This window comes from Mustela lutreola, chromosome 3, assembly GCF_030435805.1.
Source record: "Mustela lutreola isolate mMusLut2 chromosome 3, mMusLut2.pri, whole genome shotgun sequence".
NCBI classification, from domain to species: Eukaryota; Metazoa; Chordata; class Mammalia; order Carnivora; family Mustelidae; genus Mustela; species Mustela lutreola.
The window spans coordinates 50,011,490-50,025,981 of record NC_081292.1 but is presented as its reverse complement, the minus strand read 5'-3'; the positions used below and the strand labels follow the sequence as shown (position 1 = coordinate 50,025,981).

The 14,492-nt window shown below is 36.4% G+C and overlaps 1 protein-coding gene across 2 annotated transcripts; it reads left to right on the top strand.

Annotated features, from left to right (window-relative positions):
• The first annotated feature begins 5,100 nt into the window (after positions 1-5,100).
• Positions 5,101-14,492, top strand: LOC131826650 (solute carrier family 7 member 13-like). Of its 2 annotated transcripts, XM_059166111.1 has the most exons (5): positions 5,109-5,213; positions 5,679-5,816; positions 6,718-6,849; positions 10,307-10,668; positions 13,618-14,492. In XM_059166111.1, the coding sequence occupies exons 1-5, from the start codon at positions 5,150-5,152 to the stop codon at positions 13,891-13,893; spliced, it is 972 nt and encodes a 323-aa protein (XP_059022094.1). In that variant the 5' UTR covers positions 5,109-5,149; the 3' UTR covers positions 13,894-14,492. The 2 variants fall into 2 exon arrangements, with proteins under 2 accessions (XP_059022093.1, XP_059022094.1); XM_059166110.1 differs by having other exon boundaries at positions 5,101-5,816.

The following is a 14,492-nucleotide window of genomic DNA, read 5'->3' as shown; positions in this document are numbered from 1 at the left end:
ACGCGGGACTCTATCCCAGGACCCTGAGATCATGACCTGAGCCGAAGGCAGCGGCTTAACCCACTGAGCCACCCAGGCGCCCCGACATTTATTTTTAATATTTTACCATTACATAGGTACATGCTACATGTTATATATTCCACAAATTGTCTTTTTTTGGTTCAATTTTGTGTTTTTAAATATACACATGTTAACACTATTCTCTAGTTCATCCATATTGACCACCTTGATATACTTCCGTTCTCCTATTGATGGGAATGGTTTTAAAATTTTTACAGCGACAAACAACACTGCTATAACCATTATTTTACACTGATCTTTATAAGGTAGGTCCTAGGTATAAAAGGATTTAAAAACAATAGAAAGGAAAAGAAAAAGAGACACCAAAACTGTCATTATCTATGAAGTAAATCATTATCAGTATTTTAGAATCATTAAACAAATAATTATTAAGCAATAAAGCAGAGTTTATGCTTACTTTATTAATTATGTACCAACATCAAATAGTAAGAAAATGCTTAAATTACAAGCGAATTTTTAGAATTTACAAATGAATGTTTAGAATTTAAAAACAAAATTAAACATGATGTACCTAAGCCTAAATTTAACAACAAAAAGACATTAAAAACCTTACTCTTAGAATATTCTATCTTTTCCTGGAGAGTGGATCAGGAAAAGGCAGGGGTTGAAAGCAGGAAGATAAGAGCTTTTGCCATTACCTAAGAGAAAAATGATAGTGGCTCAGACCAAGTTACCTGTAGCAGAATCAGACATATGATCAGAAATAGATACAATTTGGAAATAGAATCAAGAAGACTTGGTGAGGGATTGGATGTAGAAAGTAAAGTATCAAAGATATTTGGACAGTTTAATCAATTGGGCATGAGAATGAAATTTACTAAGGCTTGATATGGAGAGAGTTACACTTCCAACTTGTATCAAAATAATCCTCCACCAAAAACAGTAAAAAGCTGTATTCAATATAAAAGTGTCTATTTGCAAGAACTAGAAATAAGTCAAGCAGCAAGGGCTTAAGGAGTCAGAGTCCTAGAAAAAAAGGAAACCAAAAGAGGTTAACTTCACATTTAGCATCACCTTTCCCCTAGAAGCATTTGACAACATGTAATTGGTGAACTAGATGTATATCAAAATAAAACACCTAGACAGAAACATGGAAAGAGAAATAAGAGATGGAAAATACAGAAAATAGAATAAACATGTATAATATGGGCAAAGACCAATATACTTTTGAAATATAATTTCACATCCATCAGCAAAAACTTTAAGTCTGACAATACTGTGTCGGCAAAGAAGTGAAATTTGAAACCATCTAATAAAACAGCAGTACCATGTCATCTAACAATTCCACTCCCTATGCATATCCTAGAGAAACTCAAACATGTATCTAAGAATAAACTGTAAAGGATGTTCACTGCTGCATTGAATTTAATGGTGAAAAAGATGTTCTCCAAAGGCAAAGAGATATATTTATGCAATAGAAAACTATAAAGGCAACTCCAGTCTTCCAGTGCCAGGCCCACACACCTTGGCCAGTCTTATTGCTGTCCACCTCTTACAACCCCACATCCAATCCAGCAGCAGTTGTGTGGTGTCTACTTTCAAAATATATGAATATTCAATCACTTCAAACCTCCTTTGCCAATATTCTTGCCCCTAAGCTTAAATACCTTTGAGTCCTATATACTTGGACTGACCCAGGTCTGGCTCTCTTTCATAAGTGAAGCTCTAATTCAATAATCGTAAGTTATACAAGAAATAATCCAAACAGCCAGCTACAGCATGCTTAAGAAGAACATCCTTTAGGGGTGCCTGGGTGGCTCAGTCATTGAGAGTCTGCCTTCACCTGGGGTCATGATCCCAGTGTCCTGGGATCAAGTCCCATATCTGGCCCTTTGCTCAACAGGGAACCTATTTCTCCCTCTCCAGCTCCCCCATGCTTGTGTTCCCTCTCTCACTCTCTCTTTCTGTCAAAAAAAAAAAAAAAAAAGAACATCCTTCAATCAGGAATTAGTAAATAAAGCATCTGCAAGATATTCATTTATCTCCAATTGCAATAAGTTTAATTAAGGATAAAACTTTTCTCAAATGTCCCTGTGCTTAGGAAAATATTATCCGTTAACTATCAACCTTTTCATTCCACACAAACACTACCATTACCACTACCACTATCAACATTCATCAGTCATCGCCATCTGACATATTGCATATATGTGTTTTTGTGTTTACTTTTCTTTCTCTTGACAAAGATAAAGAAGTATTTCTGGGGGCAACTGGGTGGCTCAGTGGGTTAAGCCTCTGCCTTTGGCTCAGGTCATGATCCCAGAGTCCTGGAATTGAGCCCCACATCGGGCTCTCTGCTCAGCAGGGAGCCTGCTTCGTCCTCTCTCTAGGCCTGCCTCCCCATCTACTTGTGATTTCTCTCTGTCAAATAAATAAATTTTTTTAAAAGCATCTAAAAAAAAAAAAAAAAAAGAAGTATTTCTGTCTGCCTGACTAGAATACAAAAAGTCTTTGCCTGCTATGAGCTTTACACAGTTAAGTGCTCAATAAATTTTTGTTAACTGAAGTAAACAATAGACCAAAAAAAAAATCACAAATTAATTTTTCTGTATTTTATCCTGCTGCAAACAAATAATGGGTGAATGAATGTATGAGTTAATAAAAAAAATATTGAGGGGTGCCTGTGTGGCTCAATGGGTTAAAGACTCTGCCTTCAGCTCAGGTCATGATCTCCAGGTCCTGAGATCAAGCCCCGATCTGGCTCTTTGCTCAGCAGGGAGCCTGTTTCCCTTCCTCTGTCTCTGCCTGCCTCTCTGCCTACCTGTTATCTCTGTCTGTCAAATAAATAAATAAAATCTTTTTAAAAAATTGAATGTATTTTAAAATATTGGATGTATTAACACTTGCATATGACACAAGCTGCACATGTGATTTGGAGACTGTAATGGCCTAAATAAATATATTTATTCAAATTGTATTTCCTTTAAAAGTGAAAAGTCATTTGTCTTGTAGCTTTCAAATTTTTCATCTTTGGTGTTTAGAAGTTTACAATTTTCTTGGGGTGGATTTCTTTGGATTTATCATGTTTAGGACTCATTCTCTGTCTTATATATGCAGCTTTATATCTTTTGACAAAGTTGGGAAATTTTCAGCTGTCATTTCTTTAAATATTTTTCAGGCTTATCCCCTTTCTCCTCTTTTCTGGAACACCAAAGACACAAGTGTTAGATCTTGTATTATATTCCCACAAAAATCATTCAGATACTGCTTTTTTTTTAAGTTCATTTTCTTTCTATTGTCAAGGTGAGTATTTTGACTACTCTATTTTCAAGTTCACTGATTCGTTCCTTGTGTTCTCCATTCTGCTGTTGAGCCCATTCACCGAGTTTTTAATTTATTATACGTTTCAGTTCTAAAATTTCCATTTGGTTTCTCTTTATATATTCTATTTTTTTCCTGGCTCCTTCTATTTTTTTATTTCTTTCAAGCATGTTTGTACAAGCTTATTGAATAATTTTTATGATGACTACTTTAAAATCCTTGCCAGATAACTCCAAAATCTATTGTCATCTCAATATTGGTGTCTGTTATCTTTCTTCATTCAAGTTGAGAGTTCCTGGGTATATTGAATGATTTTCTATGGTATCTTGGACATTTTGAATATTACATTATTAAATATGAGATATTACCCTGGACCTGGAAGCTCCTAAATATGTTTATTAATAGATTGGTTTATATCTACAGGGACAATATTGACATCAAATTGTAATAAAAGAATGAGTGCTTCCACAAAATAATTTCATTATATATAACCTAAACTATTACGCTAAGATGGCCAAAATGACCTCTGCCTCCTGGTATTAATGTGTTAAATTAATCCTCTTCCCTTGAGTGTGGGCAGAACTAGGGAATTCTTATTTCCAATGAATAGAATACAGCAAAAGTGAAGGGATGTCACTTCCAAGACTTCTTTCTTATCATCTCTTCTCTGATGGAACAAGCCAGATGCCACACTGTGATCTGCCCTATTAGGAAATCCACAGAGGAAGAACAAAGAAAGGTCTCCAGCCAATAGTTTTGAGAGACTGAGGCCTTTGGTCCAACAGTCTTCAATAAACTGAATCACAACCGTATGAGTGAACTTGGAAGTGGATCCTTCCCCAGAGGAGCCTTGAGATTATTACAGTTCCAGCCAGCAGATGACTGAAGCTTCATGAGAGACTTAAAGCCAAAGGTCCCAGCTACCAGCATCCAAATTTCTGACCCACAGAAGCTGTGAACAATGTTTTTCAGGTCACTAACTTCTTGGGCAATGCATCAGGCAGAAGTCCACACAAGTGCAATTATTAAGCCATGAAGGTCACTACTCCAACAGGTGCTTCGCATAGTTCCATGGAAATGACTCTATGATAAAATGAAATTATCACCCTCATTTTAGAGATGAGGAAATATGTATTCAAAGAAATAAAACAACTTACTAAAAATCATGCAGCTGCTCAGTGTCAGATGTGGATTCAAAACTTGGCCTACTTAAAAGTTTATATTTTTTACATTAAACTACGGTTCCTCTCTTTGGAAAAGGAAAAATCTCTGCCCAGAACTTAAATCTTTCTTTCTTAATTAGCTTTCACCAACTTGTTTAGTGGCAAATATGATTTTTTAAAACAGATTTACTGAGATAAAATTCAGGTACCAAACAATTTATCCCTTTAAATTGTACAGTTAGATGGAGTTTTTTGGTATATTACATTAATAACCTTTTAAACTTGTGGTAAAATTTCATTATATACATTTTGACCATTTTGAGCATCTTTAAGTGTACAATTCAGTGGCGTTAATTATAGTCACAATGTTGTGCAATCATCACCAGGCATATTTGAATTTTTAAATAATTAACATGTGAAACATTTTAACTCTGGAACACTCTAAAGATGTTCACAAATTCTTAGAACAATTCACCAGTTAATCATCTCTAAAACAGAGTTAAGTTCAAAAAAATGCTTATGTAAGGATGATGGCTAAATCAAAGCATGCTGCAGAAGAATCATGGGGGAAGTGTATAAAAGTAAGCAATCCACATGAAATTTTTAGATTAGCTTTCAGGATTAAAAAAAGAAAAGGAAAAAGCATGCAACTCCTGAGGGCAATAGGATTTTTCCATGGAAATATTTTATTATTTTGTGTCACAACAGGTGCAGGAATCTTTGTGTCTCCCAAAGGGGTATTAAAATATTCCTCATTGAACATAGCTGTTTCCCTGAGTATTTGGGCTGCTTGTGCTGTTCTGACTATGATCACCGCTCTCAGTCTCGCAGAGATGGGGACCACCTTCCCTAGAAGTGGAGCACCTTACTATTTCCTCAAAAGATCTCTTGGATCTTCTGTTGCTTTCCTCAGTCTTTGGATCAAACTTTTTACTTATCCCTTAGGAATAGCTACTCAAAGCTTGATAATATCTACCTATCTAATTCAGCCTTTCTATACCAGGTGCCCAGCCCCAGAGTTACTTAAGAAATGTCTAGCTTTGGCTACTTTGTGGTCATTGGGACTTCTTAATGCTCGAGGGGTGCTAACAGTGGCTTGGTTTCAAACTATCAGCATTTTGGTGAAAATGGCTGTCCTCTGCTTCATTTCCCTTACTGGGATTGTTCTGATAGGGATTGGGAAAAAGGAAAATGTGGCCAGGTTTGAGAAAGCTTTCGATGCTGAACTTCCTGGTGTCTCACAGATTGCAGAAGCCTTTCTTCAAGGATTATTTGCATATTCTGGTACATCAGTCCTGATCAACATAGCAGGTAAATTCATCTCTGAACTACTTTTGCAGCAGGCATAAGTTTTGTCTACAACTCTGTAGAGAAAGCTAGAGCTGATTCATTTAGTTTTTTACAATCAAATTTAATCTTTCTGCACTAGTTGGATGTATCACAGTCATCATTAAGGCTCAGTGTACAATCATTTATATAGAAAATGTGGAATTTAGTATTCCCCAGGTCATGTCCCTTATTTAAAACTTAGAAATTTTATGGGCGCCTGGGTGGCTCAGTGGGTTAAGCCACTGCCTTTGGCTCAGGTCATGATCTCAGGGTCTTGGGATTGAGTCCCGCATCGGGCTCTCTGCTTGGCAGGGAGCCTGCTTCCCTCTCTCTCTCTCTGCCTGCCTCTCAGTGTACTTGTGATTTCTCTCTGTCAAATAAATAAATAGAATCTTTAAAAAAAAAAAAACTTGGAAATTTTATAAAGTTTTCAAAAGAAAATTAAGACCAATCTCGGAATTTACTGCATTTTATTCTAGTATTTTTTCAAAATATTTTAAGTATCAATTATGTAAGAAATATATTAATATAGTCTATTTGTAAAAGATAAAAGTATCAGATTTTATATATGTGTGTGTGTATATATATATATTTTATATATATATATATGTGTGTGTGTGTGTGTGTGTATACACACACATATACATAGAGAGATTTTACTCATAGTATAAGTTCCGAATCATAATTTTTAACAAAATGGTACAAAATAGTAAGAAATCTAAGCTTTCAGGCCAAATATGTGCAGGACCAATGCAGAATCAGACCAAGCAGATGAGGAAGCAGCAAATACATGAATAATACTTCCTCCTCCTCTTCATTACAAAGAACTTTTCATAAGTCCCACAGTATTTCCTTTTCTGATGAGTTTATTTGTGTTTTTCAGGAGAGATAAAGAATCCTGGTGAGAATATTCCCAAATCTCTGATTACTGTCCTTCCCACAGTGGCTGTGATTTACGTATTGGTGAATATATCCTACCTGGCAGTTTTGACCCCTCAGGAAATCATCTCTACAGGTATGAATGTGCCCAGACAAAGAGGAACTAGTCACTACAACTACCTACTCTCAATAAACATGGTCTCCTGTGAACTGTAGATATGTTTGATACACCCATAAGAATACAAACATGATGTGTTCATGCTTTGGTTTTTATAAGGAGAGGAAAAATAGTCATCTAAACAATCTATAAAGAAGGGGCTACATGCTAAGGATGGAGGTCTAAGTGTTGTAGAATGTGAGACAGGAATTAGAAAGAGAAAGAGGAGGAGGAGAGCGCCATGGAAGAGAAAGGGGAAAGAGATGAGGAGAAATAGGAGGAATCATATCAAGAAAGCAAAGAAGAGATACTTTGTCAGAAGAATTTCCACCCTTGGGGTACACCCCAATACCTATCCTCAAATTAACTGTTTGGAATAGGCAGTACATTCTTCATTTTGTAGATAGGGAAACTGGAGCTCAGGGAACTAAAGTGATGGACAGAGTTAAGATTCAAAAATGTGTCTCCAACACCATGCACTTCTCATGATAAGAGACTGCACCTTGTCCAGGTTACTGAAGGTAATGTGTTGTAAATGTAGACAGCAAGTTGCAAGACCTGATCTTCAAACGAAACACTCTTCTCCGTTCCACTAAGTATGGTGCTCAAAGGTACACACCTAGTAACTGACAGACTCAAACCCAAATCCAAATCCAAATCCAAAACCCGTGTTTTCAACCACCATTCTAAAATGCCTCAATACAAACAAACCAAATCAAAGCAGTACCACCACTAGCAGGGCCTATTAGCAATGCAAGTAATAGTATGAATACATATTAATATATATGGGATAATAAGTTACATTAAAAAATAATCATATAAGAGACACACACAGATGTGACTAAACAGGGATACAACAAAAGGTTAATAATAAGTGGTGTCACAGTTTTACTTCCTTTTTTATATTGTTCATATTTTCCATGATTAGCATGTTGTACTTAGGATCAGAAAAAATATTTTTCCAATGTCAAATAATATTTCCACAAAATCAAGTAATAAATTTTTATGAAAATGTCAAGTCTTTAAGAAAATGCTAAATTGGGACACCTGGATGGCTCAGTCAGTTAAGCATCTGCCTTGGCCTCAGGTCATGGTCCCAGAGTTCTGGGATCGAGTCCCGAATAGGGCTCCTTGCTCATTGAGGAGTCTGCTTCTTCCTCTCCTCCCCACTCTTTCTCATTCTCTCTCTCTCTCAAATAAATAAAAAATCTTTTTTAAAAAGAAGGAAGGAAAATGGTAATTCTATTCACTTTTAAAAGGCAGAGGAGTATTTGAAATACATCCAAAAAATTCCACCAAATCTTAATTTTAAAAAAATAGTTACTCTTGAAAGAAGTTATCTAGAAAGTTCATTTACTGAGAACAACTCAGTCTTTATTCTCGAGGAAATCAAGTAATATAGCAGCAAAAATACATAAACTACAAAAATGTTGTATAGACAGGCACAGAAGTGTACAACCATGTACAAACACACTGTGTGGTTTGGGAGGAGCTGTGACTACAACCAAGACAGTGGGTCGCTTCCGTAACTAGAATTCATCCGCAGCGGAGGGGTTTTTAAGGCAAAGGTCACAAAGAGGATCAGTCTGATGTGCAAAGCCTTTACAAAAATAAGAAGCTTTGAAATTTATTTTGAAAAAACTATACAAGTTTCAAAAAGTCAAAAGGTGGCCTTATGTATCTTCTCTGACACTAGTACAAAAATGTTATGTTGCTTCTAAAAGGAAAATACAAATTTTTTAAAGATTTTATTTATTTATTTGACAGAGATCACAAGTAGGCAGAGAGGCAGACGGAAAGAGAGTGGGGAAGCTGGCCCCAGCCAAGCAGAGAGCCCAATGCGGGGCTTGATCCCAGGAGCTTGGGATCATGACCTGAGCGGAAAGCAGAGGTCACTGAGCCACCGAGACACCCCGGAAAATACATATTTTAAGAAGTAAACATTAACAGGTTACCATTACACTTTTCCACAATTTGGTCTCACAGGAATATAGAAACACACTAAAGGAGATTTTTTTTCTTAACTATTAAAATGAGGGACAGAACTGTACCAGTTATTTGTCTTAATGAAGCATGTAATATTTACCCCATTGAATATCTTTTCCTTTTTTACTTTTCATCATAGTACTTATGGCTGTATCATTTATCTATTGTTGCAAAATAAGCCTGCCCAAAATGCACCGCCTCACAACCATCACTTATTTGGTTCACAGTTCTACAAGCTGGCAACTTGTGCTGGGCTCAGCAAGGCAGTTCTGGTTGCCTGCTAGTCATACATGTGTCTGCAGCCCCCTGCAGTTTAGATAAACAGCTATACCTAGGTTGGCCATGCTTTCCTATTTGGAGGGGGCGGTGCTAAGATGGTAGGACGTTTGAGTCATTTAAGAAGCAAATGCCAGGGGCACCTAGCTGGCTCAGTCAGTAGAGTGCGCAATTCTTGATATTGGGCTTGTGAGTTCAAGCCCCACATTGCGTGTACAGATTATTCAAAAATTAATCTTAGGGGTGCTAGGTGGCTTAGTTTGTTAAGCATCTGCTTTCCAATTAGGTCATGTTCCCGGGGTCCTGGGATCAGGCTGCACTCTCAGTGGGCAGTCTGCTTCTCCCTCTCCCTACCCCTGCTCATGTGCACAGGCTCTCTCAAATCAATAAATAAAATCTTTTTTAAAACAAATAAAATCTTAAGAAAGAAAGTCAACACAGTTAAAAGACAGAGAGAGAAGCAAATGCCAATAAATAATTAAATGTGCAAGAACTTTATTTTAAAAAAATGCTTGCATTAGAGAAACCAAGAAGGAAGCCAGGTAAGGCTTGAGAGCCATGGGACCACAATGCAAGCTGGACTCAAAGTGAAGCTAAAAAATAAAAGGGGAAGATAGGTAACAACACCATAGATTGATAGGTAGTAAAGGGAAGGTTTGGCACATCTGCCAGGGGGCCCTTTAGCCAAAGTTGGCCATCAGAAACATGAGTACCTCTTGGTGTCTCTACCTCATAGTCATTAGCTGAGAACAACCTGTAAGAGCATGCCTTTGGCAGAAATACCACAACAGATTTCATTGTGCCAGTGTTGTGCTGGGGCCTGAGATCAGTGAAGCTCCCTGCATTTTGAAGTCTGTAAGGTGCAGTTTCATGGCTCCAGAGTTACTATGGCTTGTCTCTGACAGAATTCAATGAGTTTGTTAGACGGTCCTAAGTAGTGTCCCAAGAGAATAAACCGAAGTCTGTGATACCTCTCAAGGTGTAGGCTCAGAGCTGGCAAACCACTATTTTGAATGCATTTGATTGGCCAAAATAGAATTGATAAGGAAATGCACTCCCTCTTAGAAAGAGGGGCAAAATCTTATTACAAAGAGTACAGATGTAAGAAGTAAAGAATTACTGCCATATTTGAAATGAAGCAAAAGTGACTGACTTTTCTGAAAAAATCTTTTAGATGCTGTTGCTGTCACCTGGATGGACAAAGTAATCCCTTCCATGCAATGGGTCATTTCGTTTGGGATTTCAACTTCAATAGTTAGCAACATGTGTTGTACAATACTTTCAGCCTCAAGACTGTTCTACACAGCAAGCCAAGAAGGACAACTGCCTTTGATCTTCTCTATGCTCAATAACTACTTCAGTCCAACTGTTGCTATCACCCAGATAATCATTTTAGCTTCTTTTCTTATTATATCCTCAGATTTAATCAATTTAATAAAATATTCAGGATTAGCAACCTGGGTTTTAAGAGGGCTGTATATGATAGGTTTACTTAAACTAAGGTACCAGGAACCCAATCTACCTAGACCTTATAAGGTAAATAAAGATAAAAATGCTAATATTAAATATCTACTCTCTATCTAGAATATAATTTTTTTTAATCTACAGGGGATGCTCCTAACCAATCTTTAGTTGAATTTATAAAACATCTGATCTGGACCTGCATGTCCCAGTTTACTGATGTATAATTGGCTGTATTGAGCTACTTTTTGGCTTGATTTTTAAGGAGTAAAAGGTCAAAATTGATTCTCTAGAAGGAAAATAATGTTATTTATTTTCATCTTCTAGGAACTACATAATAATGCTTTGGGGTGGGGAATATTGGCCCAATTCAAAATCACCCTTCAGTGCTCATCCCAGCATAGGTGATGTGGCATTCCATTTTTTATTATGTCCTTGATAGAGTCCTTGTTTTCTATAAGATATTAATCTAAGCATCAGTTTGGGTGATTATAAAATTGTGAACCTGAACTTAAAATAAAAGCACAGTCTTCTAGTTAATGCCAGTAGAGCCACTGCAGGCTCCTAGAGTACCTTTGTGAAAATATAAAAAAGCATCCCTTCTTCTAGGTGGACATAGCTCCATGTCCAGGCACAGAGCCTAGTGAGCAGAAAACACAAGCCAGATATCAGCTCCCTTCTGTCCCCTTACATGGGAATACCTGTGTAATGTAGTAACAACCTAAGCAATCATATGCATAATAAATAATCAGACTCATTCAAAAAAGACCATTCTGCCGATAGTATAGAGAATGAATTAGGAAGAAGCATGAGTAGATTCAGGCCAAAGAGGCTGCAGAGGTTCACTTAGTCAACCTGCTTATCCAAGAGAATTCCAAAATTCAGAGATTACATAATTATCCTAGGTAAAGATTATATCCCGTAAGGACTTATTTAGGAAATTTTTTCTGATCTTAGGATCATATTTGGGTCTCTCCTAACTAACAGATTTTGCTTATACTTTATGATGACCTGCTCTCAGAATCTATATGAGGTTTTGTGGCATGCATTTTGTGAACCAAATTCATTATGGGTGTTTATTTCCCTCTTTCTCTTTCTTATTTTCATCTATTTTGCCTTAGTATAATGCAAGCCATACCTTGCTATGATATAAATCCTAAGAGGTTTCAAATGGTCTGGTTTATTCTTTAATCATATCATAAATATAATCAAAATAGTCCATTTAGATACTTTCTGGCTGTAGGGACTATGTGGAAAGTAAAACAAGAGTCCCATATTTCATACCAGTGACCATAATAACCACTTGAGTGTGCTTTTTAAAATATGAATTCCCAGACTCACACCAGGTGATTCTAATTCAGTAGGTGTCAGTTGGGCCCTAGGAATCTATATGTTTATCAATTATCTTGGGAGTTCTTATCCAAAGAGGTCCACTGGCCATATTTAAGAAACACTGGTCTAGATAATCCTTTCTTTTCCTCAAAATGGCTCCTTCTTTAGCTATGCCTCCTGTTGAAAAAGGTGAATGATAATATCTTGGATTCGAGCCATCCATTTGTTCAACAAATATGCAGTAACTATCTGCTGTGTTTCAGGCACTCTACTAGGCAGTTCAGAGAAATAAAAATAAATTTTTCAATCAAGAATCTTCTTAGCTTCACAGAAGTTTAAGAAATGTGTACAAATCACTGTTACAAAGTTAATTAAGAAATGCCATTTTGTTGAGCACATGCTACTGAAGTACCCTTTACACAATTCTCAAGAAGACTTCAGAAGATCAGCATTAGATAAAACTTCATTTTGCAAATGGGTCTGAGAGGACCCATTTTCCCCCCAACATCAGCTTAATATTTAAATGGCAATAACACAGATATATCATAAATATTTTATTAAAAACCCCTCAACACATTTCTCTTGTAGCACGCACCAGCCCACCATGTAGCTTCCTTCACTTGAAACAAGGTGCAGAGTCCCAAGGGTCTCACTGTGCAGTGACAGTGACCGTGGCCGCTGGTGGTGAAAGCCCCACAGGACTGGCAGTTCAGGACCTTCTCCTGGCTCCTTTCTGGAAATGGTTCTGAGGACCAGATTAATTAAATAGCCCAAAATGATACAACTAGACAGTGGCACTAAGGTCCTTGAAGAGGAACCTTCTTTATTTGTCCTAATACCTCTATATCCCTAGTATAGCAAATGGCACATAGGAATTCAGTGACTATTTCTTGAAGGAATGAGCAATTAAGATAGCAGAGTTTGGGGGTGCCTCAGTGGCTCAGTTGGTTAAGCATCTGACTTTTCAGCTCAGGTCAAGATCTGGGGGTCCTGGGATCAGTCTCCGCTCTCAGCAGGAAGTCTGTTTCCGCCCTCTCCTCCTTCTGACCCTTTCCTGATTCATAGTCTCTCTCTCTCTTTCTCTCTCTCTCAAATAAATAACGTATTAAAAAAAAAAGTAAAGCTTGCATTTCCAACCAGACTTTTCTGATTCCAGTCTTTCTGTTGTTTTTATTAGTTATTAGTGCTTCTCCAGGAAAAACTGGCACATGCCCGATTAAAGAAACATTATAACTAAATATTACAGTTATGCTGTGCATGGCTGGTTTCCAAATTCCCAAAACAAAGCAAACTTCAATGACTAATACTAGTATGACAGAGTCAATTTTTTATTTTTTGACAAAGATTTCCTATATCTTTTTTCCTATGCCAAAAAATAAAGTACTGATTTTAGCAAATAATTGACAATACCTGATCAATAGAGTAGGTAATCATAAGAACTATGGAATAAATATAAATAAATAAATACAGTTCCACCTTTTTACAATTATTTAGTCTGCCACTGACTTACTTTCTATAATACAATACTGAGACTGTCTCCTTAAATACATGTGAAAATATATTTGCACTTTTCTCCCTGGTGTTTAGAAACATTTGTTCCAAATAGAAAGGGAATGTTCTTATATTGTTTATAGAAACTTTTGAGGAAAAAGTCATCGCTAATTTTCTTTTCTTTTTTTTTTTAACTTTCAGGTGCATTTGCCATTTGTATTGGGATCCATAGCTATATCTTTGTTTCTAATTTTGACACCAATGATTCAGTCTCCTAAAGTAGAGTATATATATGGGTTTATCTTTATTTTTAGTGGACTTCTATGTTACTGGCTTCATGTTCACATTAATCAACATTATGTTTGTTTTGACAAAGTCACTTGTTATTTACAATTACTATTTAATGTTTCACCACCTGAAGACCAGGATGATGGTATTTCAACAGGAGAAAAACATCTTGAAGAAATTGTTTTGTAAATAAGAAACCCTAAATGGTTAATGAATGGGTACATTTTAAAGACAATCTTTGCTTTCAAGTGTATACACTCAAGTATACACAAGACTTCCCTCTTCCTGCCCAATCCCCAACTATATCGAATCCAACCCCCAGCTACATATTCAAATTCTTTACAATTCAAATTCTTTTACTTGTAATTGAAGCCCGAGTTCCTAGTACACTATATGTTTTTTACCACTTTCTTTCAGGTTAAAATTTTTAAATGAAAACACACACATACACCCAACAGATTAAAAGGTATAATAGGCCTACTTCTGTGTATAGAAGGAAATTAATATGCACCTGAAATTAATATAATGCTATGTGTCACTTGAAATTAATATAATGTTATATGTTAATTATATCTCAAACAAACAAACCAAATCAAAGAGTCATTGTCAGGAAGACAAGATCATGGGTGAACAGTGCCTAGCAGATATTAAGATGCACATGCAAAAAAAAAAAAAAGGCAATATTCTAAGTCTGAAATTTATATTAATAAAACTACATACTGCTTCCTACTCACTGGTCTAAACTCTCCACAGTGATACCAATTAAAAGAATGTATTTTACTTCCAAA